Raw genomic sequence first — 21738 nt, 5'->3', positions numbered from 1 at the left:
GGAGGAGGTCCCATCCATCTATCCACATATACACCCACTCATCCATCCACCCACCCTCCTGCCATTTACATTCTTCACCTCTTTGGAATCATTCTAGGCCCTGAGCAATAAAGTGCCCAGATGGTGACTGGTGCGATTAGGCTGTTTCAGAGTCCGACCAGGGGTTTTTGTGCTGACAAAGGGGAGGAGATGAGAGAGCGCACTAGGGTCAGACAGAAGCACTGTGTACATTTCACCGGCTCTGCCCTGTACTCTGGTCTCCTGACGCTGCACAGCTGGGCTCCCCACACTGTACTGTGCTGTACCCCAATCCTGACCCACAGCACCCCATCATTGCAGACCTGGGTTCCCCATACTGTGCTGTACCCCAATCCTGACCCACAGCACCCCATCATTGCAGACCTGGGTTCCCCATACTGTGCTGTACCCCAATCCTGACCCACAGAACCCCATCATTGCAGACCTGGGCTCCCCTCACAGCTCTGCCGATGGTGATTCTGTGTTGTGCCATTACAAACATTGTGAGAATCAGGGGCGATGGCATCAAATATCTTTAGGTTACCCAGGCTCTATAGGAGAGTCTCCAGGAGCTGTCACTAATTTTAAGGTTCACTGGGGCCCAGCCACATACCAACTTAGCTAGTACACGGCATAGTTCACCCCTTATTATTCCAGTGCAGGGCCCCACGCAGCTTTGCCTCCTGGCCTGCAGAACTCCCCGCCGGCGAGACAGATAGGTACGGCCGAGAGCTCTGCGGGTGCCCCTCGCTGCGGATCCGGAGGGCCCTGCCTGATCCGGACAACAAGCTGCAGCCACTTCCTGTGGCTTTTGTGATACAGATAAACGTGCCCCAAAGGACTAGAGTGGAGGCTCGTCAAATTCAGGCCGGTGGATTGGCCCAGCACACACACCCCCACGCGAGTGGTCCGAGAAGCAAGTCGCATGCAGGTCCAGTACCTGATGTAGGGGGTGTTGCCGGGGATGTGATACTTTGCACCAGGGTCGAAGTTGGTTTCGTTCCTTGAAATGGGAGGACAGATGCCCTGATATTTAGTTCTGTAAAACAAAGGGGGTGGGGGTGGGGGGGGACAAAATGAACAGCATTAGCAGGGGCCTGAAGGAATCGGACAGATGAGCCAACCCTCAGTGAGTGAGGAGTAAACAGGAAACAAGAAGAAGGAAGAGGGAAGCTATAGTGATGAACAACCCTGAACGTGTCTGGGGCTTAATTTCAGATATTTCTATCAACCCACCCCCCAAACATACCCATCCATCTATCCACATATACAGCCACCCGTCTACCCACCCACCCGCCCCAAACATACCCATCCATCTATCCACCCACCCGCATACCCACCCATCCATCTATCCACATATACACCCATCCATCCATCTATCCACCTACTCACCCACATACATACCTATCCATTCACCCACCTACCCACATACATACCCATCCATCCATCCATCTTTGCACAAAGATCCCATCCAACTATCCACATATACACCCATCCATCCACCTACCCACCCACCCACATACATACCCACCCATCCATCCATTCATCTACCAGAGTACTGGCCTGCTCCCAAAGCTAAGAACATGCTCTCTTGTTAGATTTCTGGTATTCCATTCACAGAAATATTACAGGAGCGGCCTTGGTCACAAGGTTCCTCCACTTCCGATCACAACCAGGATACACGAGTGCAGAGACGGCCACAATGGCTGCCCAAAGGTATCTGATCTACCCACATCAGTGAAAGGTTCGAGTCTGATGTTTGGGTCAGTTTCTTCTTTTCTCCAGCCACATTTGTCCCAGCCTATTCTCAAGGGTAAAATGCCAACTACACTGTTTCTATTCATTTCAGCCCACTCTGGGGCTGAGGGTGAAGTAATCCGGGCACCTCACAAGCAATCACCATCTGTTTGCCTGGTGCATCTTTCAAGCCAGAAATAGCACAAAACTATTCATGCTTCACACATGCATGTTCACTTATGCACACACCCATGCACATACGCACATGTGCACACACCCATGGGCGCACAGGTGCACACCCACACACACCTGTGCGGGAAGAAACCCACATGCACAGGCATGTTCATCGACCACACACATATGTGCATTCACACCAACGTGCCCTTTACCTCAGATACCACCAGTCGTAGTTGTAGCGGCTAGGCGGGGTGCGGCCACTGAAGACATTCCAGCGCCACTGGTCGATGAGGTAACCGAAGGGGAGGAAGGCAATCTTCTCCAAGGCCATTTTCAGCAGGTAGTTGATGTCACTCTCTGCAAGAAACAGAGCCGGAGTGAAGCAAGGAAAGAACCTGGGGGGATGCAGACGTTAGCCCAGGCTTCCTGGAAAGAGCCCCCGGATCTCTGCAGGTGGGAGTTGTGCACAGGCAGCTTCCTTAGTTGGCCAGAGGAGCAGAAAGGTCTGCGGAGGGTATGGGGGGATCTGAAACAGCATCATGACACCGGCGCAGGGCTCGACGTGTCCCTTTCCTTCAGCGATGGCATCGCGAGGCGCTCCTCCCTGGCTCTCCTGACTAGAGCGGGGGGACATTTTTTTGACAAAACTTTTATTTTTTCCCCCCACCAAAAAAAGCCCCTGCACCTTCAGCTCCCCCAAAGCATCGTGGCGATTCACGCCAAATTCGCCAAATTGTTTCAGCCGGAAAAAGAGAAAATCGAAAAAAGCTGCTTTTTCCATTCGAAACGACTTTGGGTTTCAAATTTTACGTCCATTTGATTGGATTTTTTTCCGAAACCCCTTCAAAACCAAAGTTTGTTCGACCCGAAACGATTTTTGTCCCGACGTTTCAGGTCGGCCACTGAACCGAAAAATCGGTTCTCCCGCAGCTGGACGCCGGAGCTGGCTCTCGGAGAGCCGCCGCGGCAGCGGAAAAGCAGCTGGCGTTCGTCTCCATTGACGCCAGGCCACGGGGAAGGATTTCCAAAGGCTCGGCGTCCACCCTCAGGGCCAGGTTTGGGGCTGGATGGGACCACAAGGGGCTCTTCCATCTCTAACCTGCGCTCAGGAGGGGAATCACCTTTTCACTAACAAGTCCCAGGCCCAGCTCTCCACTGCTCTGCACCTTGGGCCCGCCTCTCACTCCCACTCCGGCCCCACTCTGGCCGTGTAAATGGTCCCAGAGGCGAGTGGAACTGTAATTTGACTCCCCTGTTGTCTGGGTGGTGTAACGGGGAGCTGTGGCCAGTGCGAAGTGAGTGTGAATTGGTGCGTTCTGACCTGGGAGCATTTCACGCCCGCTGAGCGGGAACCAGATCCCATGTGCATATTGCAGGTCTCTTGTGTGTTTCCACAGCGGTTGCTGCTGCTCCCAGTGAAGTCACTAGGGTGACCAGACAGCAAAAGTGAAAAATCGGGACGGGGGGTGGTGGTAATAGGAGCCTATATAAGAAAAAGACCCAAAAATCAGGACTGTCCCTATAAAATCGGGACATCTGGTCACCCTGGAAGTCACTGGCAAGACTCCTATGGGTTCAATGGGAACGAACTAGACAGGAAACCACCTGGAAGTCAGCACAGGTCACTGCTGTACAAGCCCCCGGGAGAGATCACTTTTCCCCTCTGGGTGGTGAGTAGGCAGCATTCCAACCCCACTCTGGTGGCACCAGGACCCAGGTGGTACCTCCCCTCCACCCTTCCCATCGCTCTAGTAAATCCATCCCCTCGAGAGGCAGTAGCGTGGTTGTTGTATCCACCAGGCAAGGTATTAACAAACTTCAACAGAACTTTATTTACAGTGGAAATCTCTTTACCAAGCTGTAGCTGCACACTCTGTAACTCTCCCAGCCTCCTCAACTCCTCCCCCATCCTTCCTGTTTCCTGTCCTTTCAGACTTCCAACAGCCAGTGCTCCCAGTTCTAATAATCACATGCAGCATCTAAACACCACAGTGGTGGACAGAAGAATCCTTCTGTCAGCCTAGCGGTGTCTACACCAGGGCACCGGTCGGCTTCGCTCTGACGCTCAGGGGCATGAAGTTGGCACGTCCCTGAGCAAGGTGGCTAGACTGACCTAAGTTTCTGGTGTATGCCAGGCCAGAGTCTCAGGCTGGTCGTGCAGAAGCAGTCAAAGCAGGGAGCTGGGGACTTCTGGAGAACTTTCTACTGTTTTGATTGGACTGTCTCAGCCCTGCAATTGGCTGATTGCGCCAACCCTCCCCCTCATCCTCTCTCAGTCTTTTCACTCCACCCCTAGCCTCTGATCCCTGCCCTATCCCCCTCCCCATCCCCTTTCCAGTTAGCTGATCCCCTCCTACCTAAACCCACCCAAGAAGTACAGAAATCATGCCGTTTGCTGCCATCTGCTGGCATGTCCTACCCCTTCCCCTCCGGGTCTGCCTGGCCCATTTGGGTTGTTAGCTCTTCCAAGCTGCGGCTCTCTGCTAATCTTTATTCAGCGCCTAGTTCCGTTCTTGGCTGGTCCCAAGGCACAATCCAGCTGTGCAGGCCAGGACGGAGGTGCACTGGCAGACCTCCAGACCGTAATCATAATCATCAGCATCAATACAATCCCAAGAATGTTCCTTCCCCTGCAAAGCCGCCGCTGGCTTGCAGCAGCAGTTTGCAAAATTCCTTTGGCTCGTCCTGGTGCTGTCTGGCTCAACTTGTGGCCCGGTTAAAGCCCAGCTCCAGGACAGATCCTTTCCAGCAGGCACTAGTCGCTTTCACTCAGACAGCTGGCCCGGGCCTAAGATGGATGTCTTTTCAGAATTCACTGATCACAAAACCCAGCCCAGAGAGCTGACTTCTCCTTGGAAATAGGCTTGCTTGGCGGCAAGGAGCTTTCCGTCCAGATTCCAGGAAGAAACCAGGGACACCTCTGCCAAGAAAGTTCTGTTCCGCTGGCAGGGAGAAAGGTTTGCTTCAAAGCAAACGAGGCACAGAGCCCCGGTTCCCAAGCCGGCCTGCGATTTAGCACCCAGAGGTGTTCCTGTGGGAGTCCTTCAGGGGTGCAGACAATGGCATCTCGGTGTCCGGGCACCAGCCCACTCCTGCAATCGGATCCAAGCTGGAGGCCACTTTCCAAACCTGGGCCCCGGCTCTGCACTTGCACTGGTTGCTTTGCATCCAGATAAGTGAAACCAGACTCGGGCCCGTGGTCATTCAAATCTTAAGGACAAATAATCCACAAGTCCTTATGCTGGTTTTGCTCGGGCAAAATGTCCGTTGACGTTCACGGGCCTGAACCAGAGAGGTGCCGAGCATTCCAGGGAGCCAGCGGGCTGGGCCCAGGGACAGTTTTCCCTGCGTAAGAGCGGCCTGGGTCCCAGCCTTTGCTCCCCAGGCTGACCCAGCGCGTGCAGGGTGACTGATCAGCAATAGGGTCAGCCGCAGCAGCTGCCAATAAAGCCCCGGCTGCCCTCCCCCTGAGCGGCAAATCGTCCGCTCTCATCAGAAGAAACGAATTGCCGGCGACCTTTGCTGCGCCGTCCCGTCATCCCACTAGCTCGCGCGTTCCGCCTCCTCCTCACAAAGACGCTCGCTTCACGGAAACGCCTTGACCTGCCTGGGGCAGCCTTTGGCTGGGTTATTTAAATGAGCTGTTTCTCCTTCCTGCCCTTCAGCGAGCAGTTCCCAGGGCAGCAGGGCGGGCAAGCGCCCGTGGCTTCAGAACCAGGCGAGCCCCGAAGCTCAGCCCAAACAGGTCTTTGGCTAGAGCAAGATTGAGGGAGGGGGGAAGGTTCATTCTTTGGAAGGGGAAGTGAACAACTGCCCTGCTGTTGGTCAGGAGGATGCTAGCTGGGTTCCTTAGACTCATGCTGTCCACGTCTCTGGACACCCGGGCCCAGAGCCTCATCTGGTGTAAGCTGGTGTAGCTCCGATGAAGTCAGTGGAGTTAGGCCAGTTTACACCAGCTGAGGATCTAGGCCTTTACTTTCAGGTGCTACTTTGGGAGGCAGCATGGGCAATTGTTAGCACGAGGGGCCTGTAAGCCACAACTGCTAGGGTCTTGTCCAAGCTCTGCCACAGATGTGCCATATAACCCTGGTCACGTCACTTAACCTTAGTTTTGCCCTTTGTCAAACAGTGATAATGATACTCACGCACTTTGGGAAGTGCTCTGAGATCTCTCGATTTAAGAATGCCACACAAGTGCTAGGTGTGAGTGGCACCAGCCAGGGACGTATGACCTGCACCAGCATGGAGAGCAGTCCCCAGGCAAGGAGCGACGACAGCTAGAAGCACTCAGAAAATCCCCTCAGAGCTCACTCTGGACTCAGATGCTCTCCCGGACCAGCCAACATGCGACACAAGAGCTGGAGGGACAGGGCAGCCGGGGGTGTGATGACAGTTAGCAACTTGCACGCCGGAGGCAGGGGAGAGTGTGTGGAAGGTGCCCTGGCTCAGAGCCAGGGCCATGGCGCCGTAGGGCATCTTTCCTCCCCACAGATCTCAGCTCATGCAGCAGCCCCCTACCCGCCCTCCCCTCTCCCTGCCTCCTGTCCAGAGGAGGTATCCGGTTCCCGGTGCCTCGGGGGCACGTCCCCGCTGGTACCTGCGTCCTGGGTGACTTGACTGAGGAGCCCGATCTTCTTGAGATGGCCGGGAGTGGAGACCGACAGGCTCATGACGTCGCCGATGGCCTCGTGGAAGCCAGGGTTGGCCCCGCTGCGGAAGGTGACCGGCTGGTCCTTGTACTGCAGGTAGTACTCGACGTGGCCCATCTCGTGGTGCACCGTGAAGAGCTGCTCCATGGTGACCGTAGTGCACTGCTTGATCCTGCAGGGCGAGGGGCAGAGTCCTGTCCACACACGCCCTTTGACCCGCCCGCTCCCCCCTGCTGGGATACACTCAGCCCCGGGAGGGAGCCTGCCAGCCCCTGGCAGGTGGGAAGCAACATACTCGGTGGGGCAGGGAGAGTCAGCAGCCCACACAGCCCCCCGCCCCCGCTGGGAACACCCTCCTATTGCTCTCTCCTAGCTCCCCCCCGGGAACGGATGCTCACGGCAGCACAGACGGGACCCTAGGGTGCTGGGGAGGGTGAGTGCAAAGCGGGACTCCGGCAGGTGGTGTTGGCGGACAGGGGAGAACACGGGCTGCCAAGCCGGATGGGAACGTCATCTTCATTCCCAGCTGTAGCTAAGGCAATGGCTACGCTACAGCCCCCGAGCGTGGACACAGCGTACGCCGGCGGGAGGAGGATGGGAACACGTTAGCTATGCAGGCAGAAGCCCCCCATAGCTGCATCTCTGCTGGGGGGGGGTTGCTGGCATGGTTACATGGCTAGGAGGTGCGGGGTGTGTGTGTCACCATCGGGGGTTTGCTGGCATGGTTACGTGGCTAGGAGGTGCGGGAGCGGTCACACTGGGGGTTGAGAGCATGGTTACGTGGGTAGGAGGTGCGGGAGCAGTCACACTGGGGGTTGAGAGCATGGTTACGTGGGTAGGAGGTGCGGGAGCGGTCACACTGGGGGTTGAGAGCATGGTTACGTGGCTAGGAGGTGCGGGAGCGGTCACACTGGGGGTTGAGAGCATGGTTACGTGGGTAGGAGGTGTGGGAGCGGTCACACTGGGGGTTGAGAGCATGGTTACGTGGGTAGGAGGTGCGGGAGCGGTCACACTGGGGGTTGAGAGCATGGTTACGTGGGTAGGAGGTGCGGGAGCGGTCACACTGGGGGTTGAGAGCATGGTTACGTGGGTAGGAGGTGTGGGAGCGGTCACACTGGGGGTTGAGAGCATGGTTACGTGGGTAGGAGGTGCGGGAGCGGTCACACTGGGGGTTGAGAGCATGGTTATGTGGGTAGGAGGTGCGGGAGCGGTCACACTGGGGGTTGAGAGCATGGTTATGTAGCTAGGAGATGTGTGCGGGGGGGGGTCACATTGGGGGTTGCCGGCATGGTTATGTGGTTAGGAGGTGTGGGGGGGTCACACTGGGGGTTGAGAGCATGGTTACGTGGGTAGGAGGTGTGGGAGCGGTCACACTGGGGGTTGAGAGCATGGTTACGTGGGTAGGAGGTGCGGGAGCGGTCACACTGGGGGTTGAGAGCATGGTTATGTGGCTAGGAGGTGCGGGAGCGGTCACACTGGGGGTTGAGAGCATGGTTACGTGGGTAGGAGGTGCGGGAGCGGTCACACTGGGGGTTGAGAGCATGGTTATGTGGGTAGGAGGTGCGGGAGCGGTCACACTGGGGGTTGAGAGCATGGTTACGTGGCTAGGAGGTGCGGGAGCGGTCACACTGGGGGTTGAGAGCATGGTTATGTGGCTAGGAGGTGCGGGAGCGGTCACACTGGGGGTTGAGAGCATGGTTATGTGGCTAGGAGGTGCGGGAGCGGTCACACTGGGGGTTGAGAACATGGTTATGTAGCTAGGAGATGTGTGCAGGGGGGGTCACACTGGGGATTGAGCACATGGTTATGTGGCTTGGAGGTGCGGGGGGATCACACAGGGGGGTTGCCGGCATGGTTATGTGGCTAGGAGGTGCAGGGGGGGTCACCTTTGGGGGGTTGCCAGCATGGTTACGTGGGTAGAAGGTGCGGGGGGATCACACAGGGGGGTTGCCGGCATGGTTACGTGGCTTGGAGGTGCGGGTGGGGGTGTCACACTCCTGACCGACTTAGCTAGGCCAGTATGTGTTGACCAGGCCTAACTCCTATCTCAGGAGCTGCTAGGAAGAAAGCAGACGTGGGGCTGGGCTGGGAAACTGAGGCAACCGGACATCTCTCCTGGCAGGTGGCACACTCAGCTCCCCCCCACCCACCCGATTCCTTGCAGCGCTAACGGCCCTTGTCCCCTTCCCCAGCCCACCCTCCCCAGGCTGTGCGTGGAGTCAAGCGGCTCCCCAGCCTCTCTATCCAGTCGGGCCTGGCCTCCCGCCCCCACACACCTGAAGTCCTTGCGGTTGTAGAAGTCCCAGGCGGAGGCGTGACACATCACCTCCCGACCGTCCGCCGGCTTCTCCAGCATGGACTTCTCCCAGAACTCCGGCGGCATCGCCAGCAGCCCCAGCGAGGTGAAGAACTCCTCGGAGACCCGGAACATGTGCGTCGCGTTCCAGTTCTGGGCAAGCAGAGCCGAGGGAAGCCATCGTTACACGGGCCGGGAGGAGGCTGCCTGGGGCCGGGCCGCTCCCAGGCCAGTCAGGCAGCGCAAGTCTCAGCAGTGGGAGGGTCACGTCCTTTTCCAAGGGGTGGCGAAGGGGGCCGGGTTCACAGCCCTGGAGAACAGGGCTCTCTGCTGAACCCCAGGATAGATACAGTAGGGCAGAGATGGCTCCTATGGGATGCGCGGTACCTGCCTAAGGCTGCTGAGATACACCACGGCAGGGCAGCCCGAGAGATGCTGGTAGCTGAGAAGATGCCAGCAGCGGAACACTGAACAAGTCGGGCTCCTCTCCCTGCAGCCCGGAGCCTCGTGCCGCCATTTGCATTAGCGCAAACCGGACTGGTGGTTTCCCCCCCGCACTGGTGCAGATGACGACACGACGTGCAGGGCCCTGACAAATCCGGCCTGCTGGGTTGGATCGTCAACCCTCTACCCCCTCCCCACACCACCGCGCTCAGAGGGCACGGCCCAGGCTCTGTCACCACTCAATCAGCTGGCGGTCCCTCCCTTGCTTGTCTCCTGCCCAGCCCACCGAGGGCCTGTTCCCAGCCCTGCTCCCAAGCCAGGGAGCCGGAGACACCATCGCCCATTAACAGCTCGCGACTGTGCTGAGAGCATGTGAGTGGCCCACAGTGATGTAAGCTGGGGACCCCGGAGCTTTCCTTTGGCTGCAGGGGCACCCGCAAGGCTCACGGCGTCCAGCTGCCTGGAGTCTCTCTGTCTGCCCAAGAAGAAATCTCTCACTCACCCCCTGCTGCTTATCTTCCCCCCCTTCCCTCCCTTCCCCATTTCCTCCCAGCCCTTCTCTCGCTTTTTTCTCTTTCTTGGGCCAAATTCCGCCCTGGGGTCCAGTCCCCTTGCACCAGCGAGGAATTGGACCCATTCTATTCCCGCGCTGTACACACCGAGTAACGGTCCTTCACCCGGATCTTGCCGAAGAGATTCTGGGAGGGCGGCCAAAGCAGATTGGCCCAAGTTGGCAGCCTTTTTATCAGCCCTTCCCCAGAAAATTAGATTCGCCCTGGGGCTCAGACCTGGAGGCTGCTGCCACTGAAAATGGTTCGTTGTCGTGAGTTTCCCCTGGAGGCAGTGACCACAGAAGGGAAGCCCCCCTCTCTTTCTCCCTCTGCTGTTGGCCGTGGGCTGGTGGTGCTACGATCACTCCTGTCAGCCCTGCAGTGTGGCACTGCATTCTCCATCACTGGGAGTTTGAGTATCCAAACCGGATGTTTTACTAAAAGATCTGCTCTCGTTCAACCAGGAATCAATGCAGGGAAGTCCTCTGGCGTGCAGGGCCGCCCAGAGGATTCAGGGGGCCTGGGGCAAAGCAATTTTGGGGGCCCCTTCCATAAAAAAAAGTTGCAATACTATAGAATACTATATTCTCGTGGGGGCCCCTGTGGGGCCAGGGGCCTGGGGCAAATTGCCCCACTTGCCCCCCTCTGGGCGGCCCTGCTGGCGTGTGCTATGCAGGTGGGCAGACCAGGTGACCACCATGGTGCCTTCTGGCCTCGGAGTGTCTCCGTCTATGCCTCCAGCCAGGCGCTGGGGGCGATGCAGTTTGCATGAGAGACGTTCTATGGGGTGAAACGCGCCCGGCTCAGTACAGCCCTCCAGGAGCGACGCGGCCTATTGCCACGGGCAGCGCTCTGCAAACCGCCCCATGGGCAGCCGGTGGGAGTCCTCATCTCTTGTGGGGTGATTTACCTGCCTCTACCCACAATCCCTGGCACTCAAGCCCCATGCCAGGCTTCGGGGCAAGAGGCTAAACAAGGGCAGTGAATGGCCGCCAGGTTCTTACTTGCTGCACCATGGTGCTGGTGACGTCCAGGTTGGGTTTGCCCGGGAAAGGGACCATCATATCGTAGATGTTGTTCCACTGCTGGGCCCACATATTGCCTGGAGAGAGAACAGCACAGCTCAGGGGTTTGCTCCAGCAGGCAGCTGTTCCTATGAACCAACTCTGGCTGCCTCTAGACGGGGCAGAGCGCTCCGGGCCCATCAGCACCCTTTCCTCCAGGGAGAGAGCTTGGCCTGGCTGCAGACAGCTGAACAGAACCGACGGCCGCCTACTGGAGCATCCCTGGAGAAAGGGAGCTTTGGAGAGCAGCAAGGGCTCGTCGGGGAGAAGGTATGTGACGGCTCCTTCACTTTCCTCCCTGGTTTCAGCGCCTTTTGGAGCTGGAGAAGGAGAGGTTTCCTTCCCTTGTCTCTAGCTGCAATAAGAGGAAGCGCGGTCCAATGGTCAGAGCACGGCATAGGGCCTCCCAGGCTCTGTTGCCTGCCCTGCCATTGACTCATTGGGCAAATCGCTGCCCGGCTCCGTGACTCCGTTTCACACCTCGGTACAACAGGGAGGATGCCGGGAAAAGTGCGGGAAGCTCTTCGGACGACGGGCACTACGGAAGAGCGGGTTACTGACGCCAGCAGGTGAGGGAGGAGATGGGGCAAGGGCGGCGGGGTGGGATCATATGCCCTCTGCCGGGATCTTTGCAATTGTCTGATTTCCTAACCCTGCCTCAGCCCTTGGGAAGGCGCTGCGGTGCCCTGCCATAACTACTGCATGGAGGGTGGTTCACAACAGTCTATGCAACCTCGTGCACAGAGCTTGGCTTCAAGCGTTTCCCATTCCCTCGTGCTCCCGCCCACCCCTGCCGCCCAATCGCCTGGCATAAATTCAACTTCAAAGCCGCGTAATTAGCACGCACGGGTGGGTGGAGGAATCTGTTCCAGTGCTAAATATCTGGGAATTCCTTCCCCAGGCTGTGCAGCCCCAGCGGTGACTGGTCAGACCCGGTGCTGGGGTTTGATTGGGTTCTTCCCTCTGCTGTTTTCCTCTCTTTGGGGAGATCTGGAACTGCCTTGAGCAGCTGCTCTGCGCTGATAAAAAACTGAGAACAATATGCTCCCAGCTCGAGCAGCTGTGCCGCTCACACGGCCTGATTGTCGGGGGCCACCAGCATGAGTGCGTGTCACGCAGTGACGGGCTGATCTAAGACACTGTTACAGCTCAAAGCACTCTGCGAACTCTGGGTCGGCAGCACTGTTGAAAGGCAGACACCGCTGGAGTTGAGGATGGTCGCTCCAGAGCATGCAGAAGTGGCAGGTGCTGGGAAATCTCCTCTCTTAGAGAAAGTGCCCTGGAGATCTTTAATGCCAAGGCAGAACCTCAGTGTGTAGGATCTCCCAGAGCCACCCTGTGTGATGGGGGCCCATCAACGCCACGGGAGCCCTTGGGCCTCATTCAGCGTTGCTGGGGGAGCTGAGTGCGGAGCAGCCCCTGCTACGCCCAGCGGCTCCCGAGCTGCGCTGGGGCAGGGAAGGAGCAGAGGAACATGTGCAGGGCGTGTATGGAACCCACTCGGCGGCGTGCTCTGTCCTGCTCTGGGGATGGCTGGGACACCGGCAGAGCGTGATCGTTTAGCTCAGGCGGGGGAGGCTGGTGCCTTTAGATCCAGAGGTCTTGGGTTCGATCCCTGCTGCCAACAACTCCCCACAGGGTACGGCGTTCCTTGCACATGTAATATCCAGAGCTGGGCATGTAGGGCTGCAGCTGCCTTCCCCGAATCTCGCCTCCCACTGCTACCCAAATGCTCCACAGTTCCCCCTCCCTGTTGCTGACCTCATGTCCACCCTCCTCCCAATTCCCTTAGCACAACCTCAGCCTGCACTGCCCCCAGCCCAGCCCAGATCTGCATGGGCACACCCCCATCCTCCTGAGGCAGCTATTGTCTTTGCACCCAGGAGTGGGAGAGGCGGGCGTTCTTCCCCAGTGGGCACAGGGCCTGCCTTGTGCTCACTTACCCAATAAATGAGCAGGGATGGGGCCCTGGAGGTTGATGTACTTGGGGCCATAGCGTTCATACAGCTTCCTCCTGACAAAGGCGTGGAGGTTCAGGTAGAGGGGCTCCAGCTGGTGGTAGAGTTCCTCCAGATCGTCCTCAAACGTGGGCGAGTCGTACCAGGAGCGCCAGTAAGCGCCGGTATCCTTGAAACCTGGCAACGGAGAGCACAGGGCCAACAGCAATGAACTCCAGCGTCTTGCCCGGGGGACGGCATTTCGGGGACCGCCCCTCCTTGCCTTTCTGCACAAAATCATCTCTGGGGGAGCAAGGATGCCTGCTGGAGGGCTGCATGAAAGGCAGAGAGAGGCCCTGTCCCCATTGGTAGGGACACCTGCCCCTGCAGGTGAGCTGCCAGCCGGGGACAGGGGGGGAATCCCCAGCTGGTACATCCCTGCTCATTCCCCCGACTTTACTGAGCCGGGGCGTGGCCAGAGGAAAGGGGGCGTGGCCAGAGGAAAGGGGGCGTGGCCAGAACTCTGCTAGGCCCAGGCTAGAGCAGCCCCGAGGTTCCCTTTGCTGCAGAGCAGCGCTTGGCTAGAGCCAGGGGTCTCGCGCAGTGGGCCAGTGTCTGATCTCACTTATATTTCACTGCGGGGGTGTAGCTGAGCACGAATGCACCAGCAATGGGGAAACTGAGCCCCGGCTACTGCCCCGGCGCACGGGGCTGCCGTGCTGAAATGGAGCCACGGCCATCGAGGCCGGCATCCTGCATTGCCCAGCGTCAGATGTGGCATGAAACGTCCCGGGCTTGACTCTCCCCTCGCTTCCACCAGCGGGGTTCCCTGGGCTCCTGAGTTACACCCGGGCGAGAGGCGAGTCTGACACCTCGAATGCACTTCTCACGCAGTGCCATGCGGTGGGCATGGGGCGACGCAGGGAGGAGAGGTGCCTCCTGACCCCAGGAGGAGCGATTGCCTTTCATCAGGTGGTGCTGAGTTTGGGGCTGGTTTGTGAGGCTCCCCCAATCCCCTGCCCCCCGCTTGGGGACAGAGATGCCTGCAATAGCCACTGTCCTAGGTCCCTCTCACCGTCCATCCTGTAGGCCTCGTTGCTCAGCGTCACAAACTCCTCATACTTGGGCCTCAGGGGGTTTCCAGCTGAGCTGTGCCAGCCCTCCCAGGCGTAGAGCAACTTCTTGTAGCTGCGGGAGTTGGCCATGATGTCGGTTATCTCTGAGGCACGAAAGAGAAAAAGACGACAGAGAGTCACGCCAGCTTTCGTCACGCGCGGGGGGAGTTTCTTTCCACCCTCAACAGGTCTCCCCAACTTCCTAGGGCTGCGCAGATCCCCAGCTGCACGGACACAGCTGTGAACCCCCGTCTGGTTCTCTACGGCTCGCAGCTCAAGCAGAGACGGAGCCAAACGCTCACAAACATCGGGGTGCCAGACAGTGCCCTGGCTTCACAAGGGGCCAGAGCCCCGGGAATGGTGGGGTGTCTGCAGACCAAACCCCGGTGGCCCCTGTGCCTGTAACATGCTGAACAAACACCCCAGATCCAACCAGCTCCCCCACCCGGGGCGCAGGACATCTGAAACTGGAGCAGATCCTGCAGCTGTGGAGGGAGCGAAGGTTGTGATGCAGGAAGGCTTGTCGGCTCTAACGCCCGCCAGGAGTAGCCCGACACCCCCTTTCTCCTCCCCTCGCCCCATCTCCGTTCAATGGCAGCCGTCCAGTCCCCCCATAGCAGCTCCTCTAACGTAGGAGCTCTCATGCCATTGGACCCCCTCATCCTGTTACCTGCCTGTGGTGAGCGGCCAGTGCCTGAGACTTCAGAGAAAGTGTCTGAAGGCCCATCGCGTACCCGGCCGTCTGTGATTCCTCCCTGCCCAGATGAACCGGGGAGTCTGATTTCCTTCCCCTCAACTACCAACCCTGGCTTAGAGCTTCCAAATTCCCCTGAAGTCAGTGACCAAACTCCCACTGACTGGTCGGATCGGGGCCACTGAGCAAGCAGGAGGCTTTGCGCTGCTTTCTTGCCTCCTCGAGAAGGGGCCCAAATCTGGAAGGTGCTGATTGCGCCCGGCTCCCATTGGCTCCGGCAGAGGCTGAGGGCGCTCAGCACCTTTCAGACTCAGGCCCACCTCCTGAGCAAGGCGCTTCCAAGTTCAGAAAGCGACGGAATACGGGTCAGCTGGGACGGGAAGGCACCGTACCTGGCTCCAGAGCCCAGCAGTTGGAGGTCTGGTTTGGAAGACACACCTTGGCGGTGGAATAGATATTGTCCATCTCGCTCAGGAGGGTGTTGTACTGGGGGAGGAGGCAAAAGCAGATGTTAGGGGTCGAAGGACATGGACTCAGGGCTTCCTTCAACACATGGGCAATCCAGTCCGAGTTCAGGCACGGGGATACCCCACCTATGTATTGACAGCGCCTCTGAGGCGCTTTTCACTTTGGTACGTGGTTCTCGGTGCATGTAGTTTTTCCAGGGAGGGTGTGCATGCGTGTAGTTTGGTGCATGTGTAGACTGGAGGGATGCACACCTGCATGCGGGAGTATGTTGTGGTGGGAAAAAATTGTCCGTGCCTGTACTTTTGTGGGTGAGTTTGTGAGGGTGAATGGGAATGCAGGTAGGGGTGGCTGTGTGCGCGGTTTGGCTGGTGTCGTTTAATGTGTGTGGAGGAAGAAGGCTGGGCATGCGTGTGGTTTGGGGGGTGTATGGGTGGGTGATTTGGCAGAAGGGGGCTGTGCATGCATAAAGGTGGAGTGTGCTTTTCTGTGGGCGTGCGTTGTTAGTGCTCGTTAAAATAAGGGGCAAACGGGGAGCCGATCCGACTGGTTAGAAGGAGCCAGGCCATGCATCTTCCAGCCTGCCCCGGGCCCAGACGGCTCAGCGACCCACGGTGAGGAGTGGTGATGGGGTGTAAAACAGTGTCAGTGACCCTGGGTTCCTGAGTCAGCCCGCCTGCCACCGACAATCTGCAGGGGACCATGTCAGGCTTATGTGGGATCCATTGAAAACGAGGGACGCCCATCCCGAGGGCCAGATGAATGCTGTAGCCGGCAGAGGGCTGACAGATGCTGTGCAAAGAGTCCCTTCCCTGCCCCACTATCTACCAACACAATCCGATCCTGACCTAGAGCGACCCTGCTACTCATCGCTCTGCCAGGACACCCCCGGCTCGACCTGCAGCCCCCACCGCTATTCCTGTCCTGCTCCATCCCCCCGCACACAGCTCTTCGCTAAGGCACCCGAGTCCTCTGCAACAACCTCTCCGCCGCCAGTTTTCACACCCACTCCCCATCTTTACCAGCCTGATCTGCACCACCCTGCCAATCCACCCCTGCTCTGCCAAGGCACCTACATCCCAGCATGGCCACCTCGCCTTATGCCAAGAAAAGCAGCCTCATCGATGGTCTATGTCCCTTTCTGTAGATGGGGAGCTTCCTAATATAGCCCACATAGCCAGCTGCCAGTGAACGCTGGGCTGTGGGCTGTGCCCACCTACCCTCCCACCGCATAGGACTGACTTCGGCAGCGCTCAGATCTCCAGGGAATACAGTTCCTTGGATTGACCAGGAAGCCAGCAAAGTGCTGCTGGAATTGTATTCAGCAAGCAGGGTGTCCGGGGGGATAGGATGCTGAGTTAGGAGAGTTGGTCTCTATTCCTGGTTCTGCCACTGGCTGGCTGTGTGACCGCCGGCAAGTTGTTTCCCTTCCTGTCTATTTAGGTGGTTGGCTTTTTCCAGCAGGGACTGTCTCTCATTCTGCGGGTGTGCAACCCCCAGCACGAGGATGGGACCCTGATCCCGGTTGATGCCTCTAGGCTCTGCTGGTGCTTTTCCCATGAAGCCAGGGGGGCATTCTTGTTGCTGCTGAAAATGTGGCTTGGATGATGAGATGGAGGCCTGAGGCCCTGACCACTTGTGACCACTAAAGATCCCACGATGGTTTTCAGATAAGTAGAATGGTTAGCCCCATTGTTCCGGCCAAATTCCAGTTTGGGAAATCACATCCTGCCTCCTAAAATTCCCCTTAAGCTTTCAATGGTGTTGGGGTCACTAGGCCTGCCTGAGCCAGAGTTCTTCCATGTTTAAACTCTGTCCTTCCATGTTTAATTCTAATCGGCCTCAAAAGCCACGGGCAGAAATTGGAATGTGTAAACAGCCAGTTAGCAATTACGACCTTGCTCAAACCAGGTACCAAGCGATAATGATGAGGTTTGCATGGAGAAGGGGTAATAAACTAAGGGTAAACAGGACCAAATAACTGTTTAGAGGAGTGTTACTAACAAGCTAGATTTATAGCCCTAGAATGATTTAATTGCTTAAATGTATCAACATGCCTTCGGTAGGGAGGGAAGGGGGAGTAAAGGGAGAGATAGAGGGGGGGTGGTAGAGAGGGGTGGGTGGTGGTAGAGGGGGGGGTTAGTTGTAAAATGTATAAGAAGAGAGAAACTGTTTTTGCTGGTGTGCTTGATTTGAGACTTGCCTGTCTCCTTGCACCACTTTGAGATCTCAAATAAACTTTGATTGTTTCTCCACCCCGGTACGTTTATTGGCGCGAAGCACTCCGGGCAACGAACCCCGCTGTTGCTGTCCTCGGGCCTCTGTGCCGGCAACAATGGAATGGCCATTAGCGTTTCTTGTCCTAAATTGCTGTGTGGCATCCTGTATTAAACAGCTGCCACATGGCACCCCAGAGGGGGCTGCATTGCAGTGGTGGGTAAAACGATTCTCACTGCTATAGCTGCGAAGCACTTTGGGAGGAGTGCAGCTATTTATAATGTCCTTTCCCTCTACTGCTGTAGCTGGCTCAGTTTAGGGAACGAGCGGAGATCAAAGTTTGGGAAGACAATTGCATTGGTTATTATGGTCACTGCCAGCAACGAGACAATAGCAACTGGGCATTCTCTGCATCCTGCACGCAACTACAATCTCCAGGAGAGGAAACGGCTCGGCTTTGTCCCTTCCTCAGGCTGAACTCGCTGCTGGAGGCGGGAGGGGGCCGGGCGGGAAGCCTTTCCTCTGGAGAAGGAAGGTATTTGCAATCACTACAAGCCTTATGGCTGGGAAGGACTAAATACAGCTTATCAGCAGGAAGGAGATTTCAACACGTGCTGCTTCTGTTCTGCCTGCGAAGAATGGCTGAGGCGTCTCTCGGCGGCAGAGGGACGCTGCTGACGCTGCTCTCGGGAAGCCTGGCCTACCGAAGGAGTACGGCTGTGAATCTAGCACCAGCACGTGGGGTGAGGTCCCAGTGTCACAACTTACACTGCTACGCGGTAGTTCATCCTGGAGCTTCCCAATGCCCTTCGCAAACCGGACCCAGGTTCCGTGGGAGAGCTCAGCTCCCAGTTAGGCACTTAACCCAGTGGGCAGATTTCCCAAAGAATCCAGTTCACCGGGCATACATTGAGCTCTCCCATTAGCCTGTCCCGCATTGTGGGCACGGAGCCCTGGAGGAGCAGGCCCTGAGCTTTTTGGAAAATGTTGCCCTGCTTGCAGAGAAAAACAGCTTTGGCCATCACCCAACTGCGACTGTCTCTGGGGAGGAGGCACAGCACGGCATTAGAGCAGCAGCACCAGCACACTGCAGAGCGTTTAAGAAGGGGACATTTTGGAGGTGTGAAATGCTCTCACCAGTGCAAATGATTTCACTATGCCCAGCGTGAGTGTGTAATGTTCTCACCAGTCCCAGTGGGTGCAGACTTCAGCTCGGGTCGCACTTTGCACCCGATTAAACGACAACACAAGCTGTTGGGCAGCGGGCAGCCCAGGCCCTCCCAATTCCTACCTGACAAGCCCCATACGCCCCCCTCCCGCCCCCGTCTGCCTCCTATTCATCTGCATGGAGCTTTGCTGGCGCTAGCGCAGGGCCAGGCTATGCTCCATGGTGAGGTTGCTTTGCTGGGAGGAAGGGGTGCTGGTGGGCACTGGCTGGTACAGGCAGAATGAGTCTGGTTAAACCTGCACAGGGTTAGGAGGAGGGTTGGAGCAGCAGAGCTCGGGGTCTCTGGAGTCACCCCTTGCTTTTAAATCAGACTCCACTTGCCCGCCAGGGAGCCAGGCAAAAGGGTTTCTGCGGAGAGCGGTAACTTGCCTAGTCTCCAGCGTTCAGAGTGGGGCCTGCCTGACACCCCGGAGCAACCCGCTGCCCACATTCCCAGAGTCACGCCGGCACCGCTAACCCCATGGGCTCTGCAGATGTGGGCAGGGTCTGCACATGGATGGGAGGCAGCCACGGAGCACCCAGGGGCTGTGGTCAGTCACGAGGCGGTGCTCTTCGCGCTGACTCATTCCTGACTAATTGCCCGCCCTTCCCCTCAGCATGCTGACTTCTGGAGCGGGTAACAACCATGACCCGCTCGCTGGTGAGCATCACAGATCCCGTGAGGCTTCTCCTGACCACAGGAACGGCCTGGAAAAATTCTAGCCTGGACAGTGATTTCCTGCCAAAGCTGCTGCTGTTTTCATTTCTGCTCTTTCTCCTTTGGCCTCGGTGCCTTTCCTTTCCCGCCTGGATTTTCCTTAGCACCCTGTCCTGCTGCATTGTGCATTTTTTTTGACACTGTGTCAACTGACCTGGGAGCAGCGCCTGTCCTCCCCCCGTTCCCTTCACACCTCTATGATGTGTCCTCCCCCGATCAAAGAAAAAATGTGCTGTCTTTGCTTCTCTGACCTATTAATCTGAGGCCACTACCGCAGGGCTTGCCCCCAGCTGCCCTTGTGTGCCCCCCTTGGCATGGTGTAGCAGATGTGAGACCAGTTTGTGCCTCCAGGACGCCTGCCCTTTGTACCCACACTGCTCCGGAGGGCCTGATTCCCCATTGCCCCGCGCAGTTGTTTACACCAGTGCAAGGTGCTATCAGATCCTCATTGCAGCCTTTTCCCGCCGCGGGTTGAGCTTTCGTGCAAACGCATTGCCCAAGCTGCAGGGCAAATTGGCTCCCACACTTTGCTGGCCGCACACCTGGCCAGCAAGGTACAGAAAAAGTCATTTCGATCGAAGCCCTGAGGCTTGGAGACATTGATGCCCTGGGAACCAGGCCGTCGTAGGAAAGGCGAAAGCCGTGGTAGGGGCCCCTTTTGATTCGGCAGCAGGGGCGTCATTTCAGAAAAAATCTTGGGGGTTGGGGGGAGTTGTATCAGCATCTAGACTAGACCATTAGATGTGAACGTATGATACCCTGCAAAGTCGGGGGCGGGGGCCAAACGGGGTGCGCATGAAAAGTCTGGGAGGGCAGAACTGCCCTCCTTGTCCCATAGCAAATTACAGCCTGTCCAGCGTCCTGACACAGCGACTTTGTAAGACAGGCAGGATGGTCCTGACAGCCCCTGCTCTGCCACAGCCCTGGGTGACCTCAGGCAAGTCACTTAACCTCTCTGGGCTTCGGTTCCCCACCTGTACAATGGAGAGAAGAGCCCTGCCCTGCCTCTCAGGGGTATTGGGAGGCTGCACTCACTAAACATTGTGATTGGCTCAGATGCTGTGGGGATGGGGAGGCAGAGAAGTACCTACATAGACAGGAGGGCTTGGGACCGGTTCTCAGAATGGGGTAACATCTCCATGCCTCTCCGCACCATCTGCTCTCGGGCCCAACAGGCCGCCCTGGGCAGGTGCCATGAATGAGGCTGCTGGCTGAACGGATTTTAGAGCGGGGCCCACGCTGACCTCTGTGGCAGCCCAGGGTGAGAAGGTGACTGAAAGCCGCCTTTGCCCTCCAGCGCCGTGGGCCGGGAGGTTGGGCCTGAACCTTCTGGAGCGCAGAATTTCAGACTCTAAATCAAGCTGCTAGGAACCGTTCCCCTTTTTACTCCTCAAGCTGAAGCCTGGGGCAGAGCCCCTCCGCCACTGGGGCTACATGTTCTTTATTTTTTTTGGGGTGCCCAATTTGAGAGGCCTTAAAGGGGCCTGATTCCCAGACTGTGCCAAGCATCTGCCCTCTGCAAACCAGGCCCCCTTCAGACCGATCTTGGCTTGGGCCCCCGGAATCACTAGGGACTTTGAAAAATGTAGGCCCTGGAGCCCGGCCTCCCTCTGGTCTTCCTACAGCATCTCACGCCTCCGCGGGACTGGGGCCCGTTGGTTTATTTCTGGCTCCCCTGGTTCTTCTCCTTCGCGCGGGAAGCACTCCGGCACCCGCTGGGTTTCAATTCATTTGCAATGTTTACTTCTTCCAAGAGAAACCCACTCAATCCGCTTCCCAGTCACATACCCTCCCCTTAGGCACTCAACACTCCTTCCGCTCTCTACCTTCGCTGGTCCGCTCGCGCTTCTCCTGGCCCGAGAGTTGGTGGGTCAGTTCCCATCCATTTCAACGTCAGCTTCCCTTGGGCCGCTGTGAAAACTCTGCCTGCTACCTCGCACTCCTATCTGATGGCCCTGATTGCTTTCCGACCTTCACTCCACCTCTGCCTTGGCCTTATTCTAATTGCATGGGGGTTCCTTGGGGCGTCACACAGTACAGGAGCATGCACTGACTTACCTTTAAAGGACAACCATGGTGACTAACTAACAGGGGGTCTGCTCTTTTAAGGGTCAGGGGCCTGAGCGGGCCAGCCAGCCCTGTTTGATTATCCCACCCGGCTGGAACCGAAGCTGCGAGAGGGAAGTTGGCTGACTCCTGAGACTGGCCCTGGAGCAGAAAGACCTCTGACCCCGCCGGCCATGGGACCAACTTTGTTCTGGGTCACTTTGCTAGTTCGTTCTTGGAATGAACAAACCATACACTGAGGAAAGGGCCTGCCCATGACCTGGGCATAGTATTTAATCCTTCCTGGGCTGGGGAAACAGCCCTACTGCTGGTTATAAATAGGGACTCTATATTTACTAAATCCACGTAGGCCATGTGCGGAAGTTGATAGCTGGATAAGAGA

At 57.4% G+C, this 21738-nt stretch overlaps 1 protein-coding gene across 2 annotated transcripts in view; it reads right to left on the bottom strand.

Annotated features, from left to right (window-relative positions):
* The window catches only part of ACE (angiotensin I converting enzyme), a 63697-nt gene that overhangs the window by 19940 nt on the left and 22019 nt on the right, over window positions 1-21738 (bottom strand). For both annotated transcript variants that reach the window (XM_054014398.1, XM_054014400.1), the window contains exons 3-10: window positions 15075-15168; window positions 13949-14092; window positions 12880-13071; window positions 10877-10974; window positions 8858-9030; window positions 6530-6753; window positions 2145-2289; window positions 959-1057 (exon numbers count right to left, since the gene is read on the bottom strand). In XM_054014398.1, the coding sequence (XP_053870373.1) occupies window positions 959-1057; window positions 2145-2289; window positions 6530-6753; window positions 8858-9030; window positions 10877-10974; window positions 12880-13071; window positions 13949-14092; window positions 15075-15168 (1169 nt within the window). The remainder of the gene's footprint in view (window positions 1-958; window positions 1058-2144; window positions 2290-6529; window positions 6754-8857; window positions 9031-10876; window positions 10975-12879; window positions 13072-13948; window positions 14093-15074; window positions 15169-21738) is intronic.

The sequence above is a fragment of the Malaclemys terrapin genome, chromosome 25, assembly GCF_027887155.1.
Source record: "Malaclemys terrapin pileata isolate rMalTer1 chromosome 25, rMalTer1.hap1, whole genome shotgun sequence".
Classification (NCBI taxonomy): Eukaryota; Metazoa; Chordata; order Testudines; family Emydidae; genus Malaclemys; species Malaclemys terrapin.
Note: the sequence above shows the minus strand (reverse complement) of the source record. Positions and strands in the feature narration are given on the sequence as shown.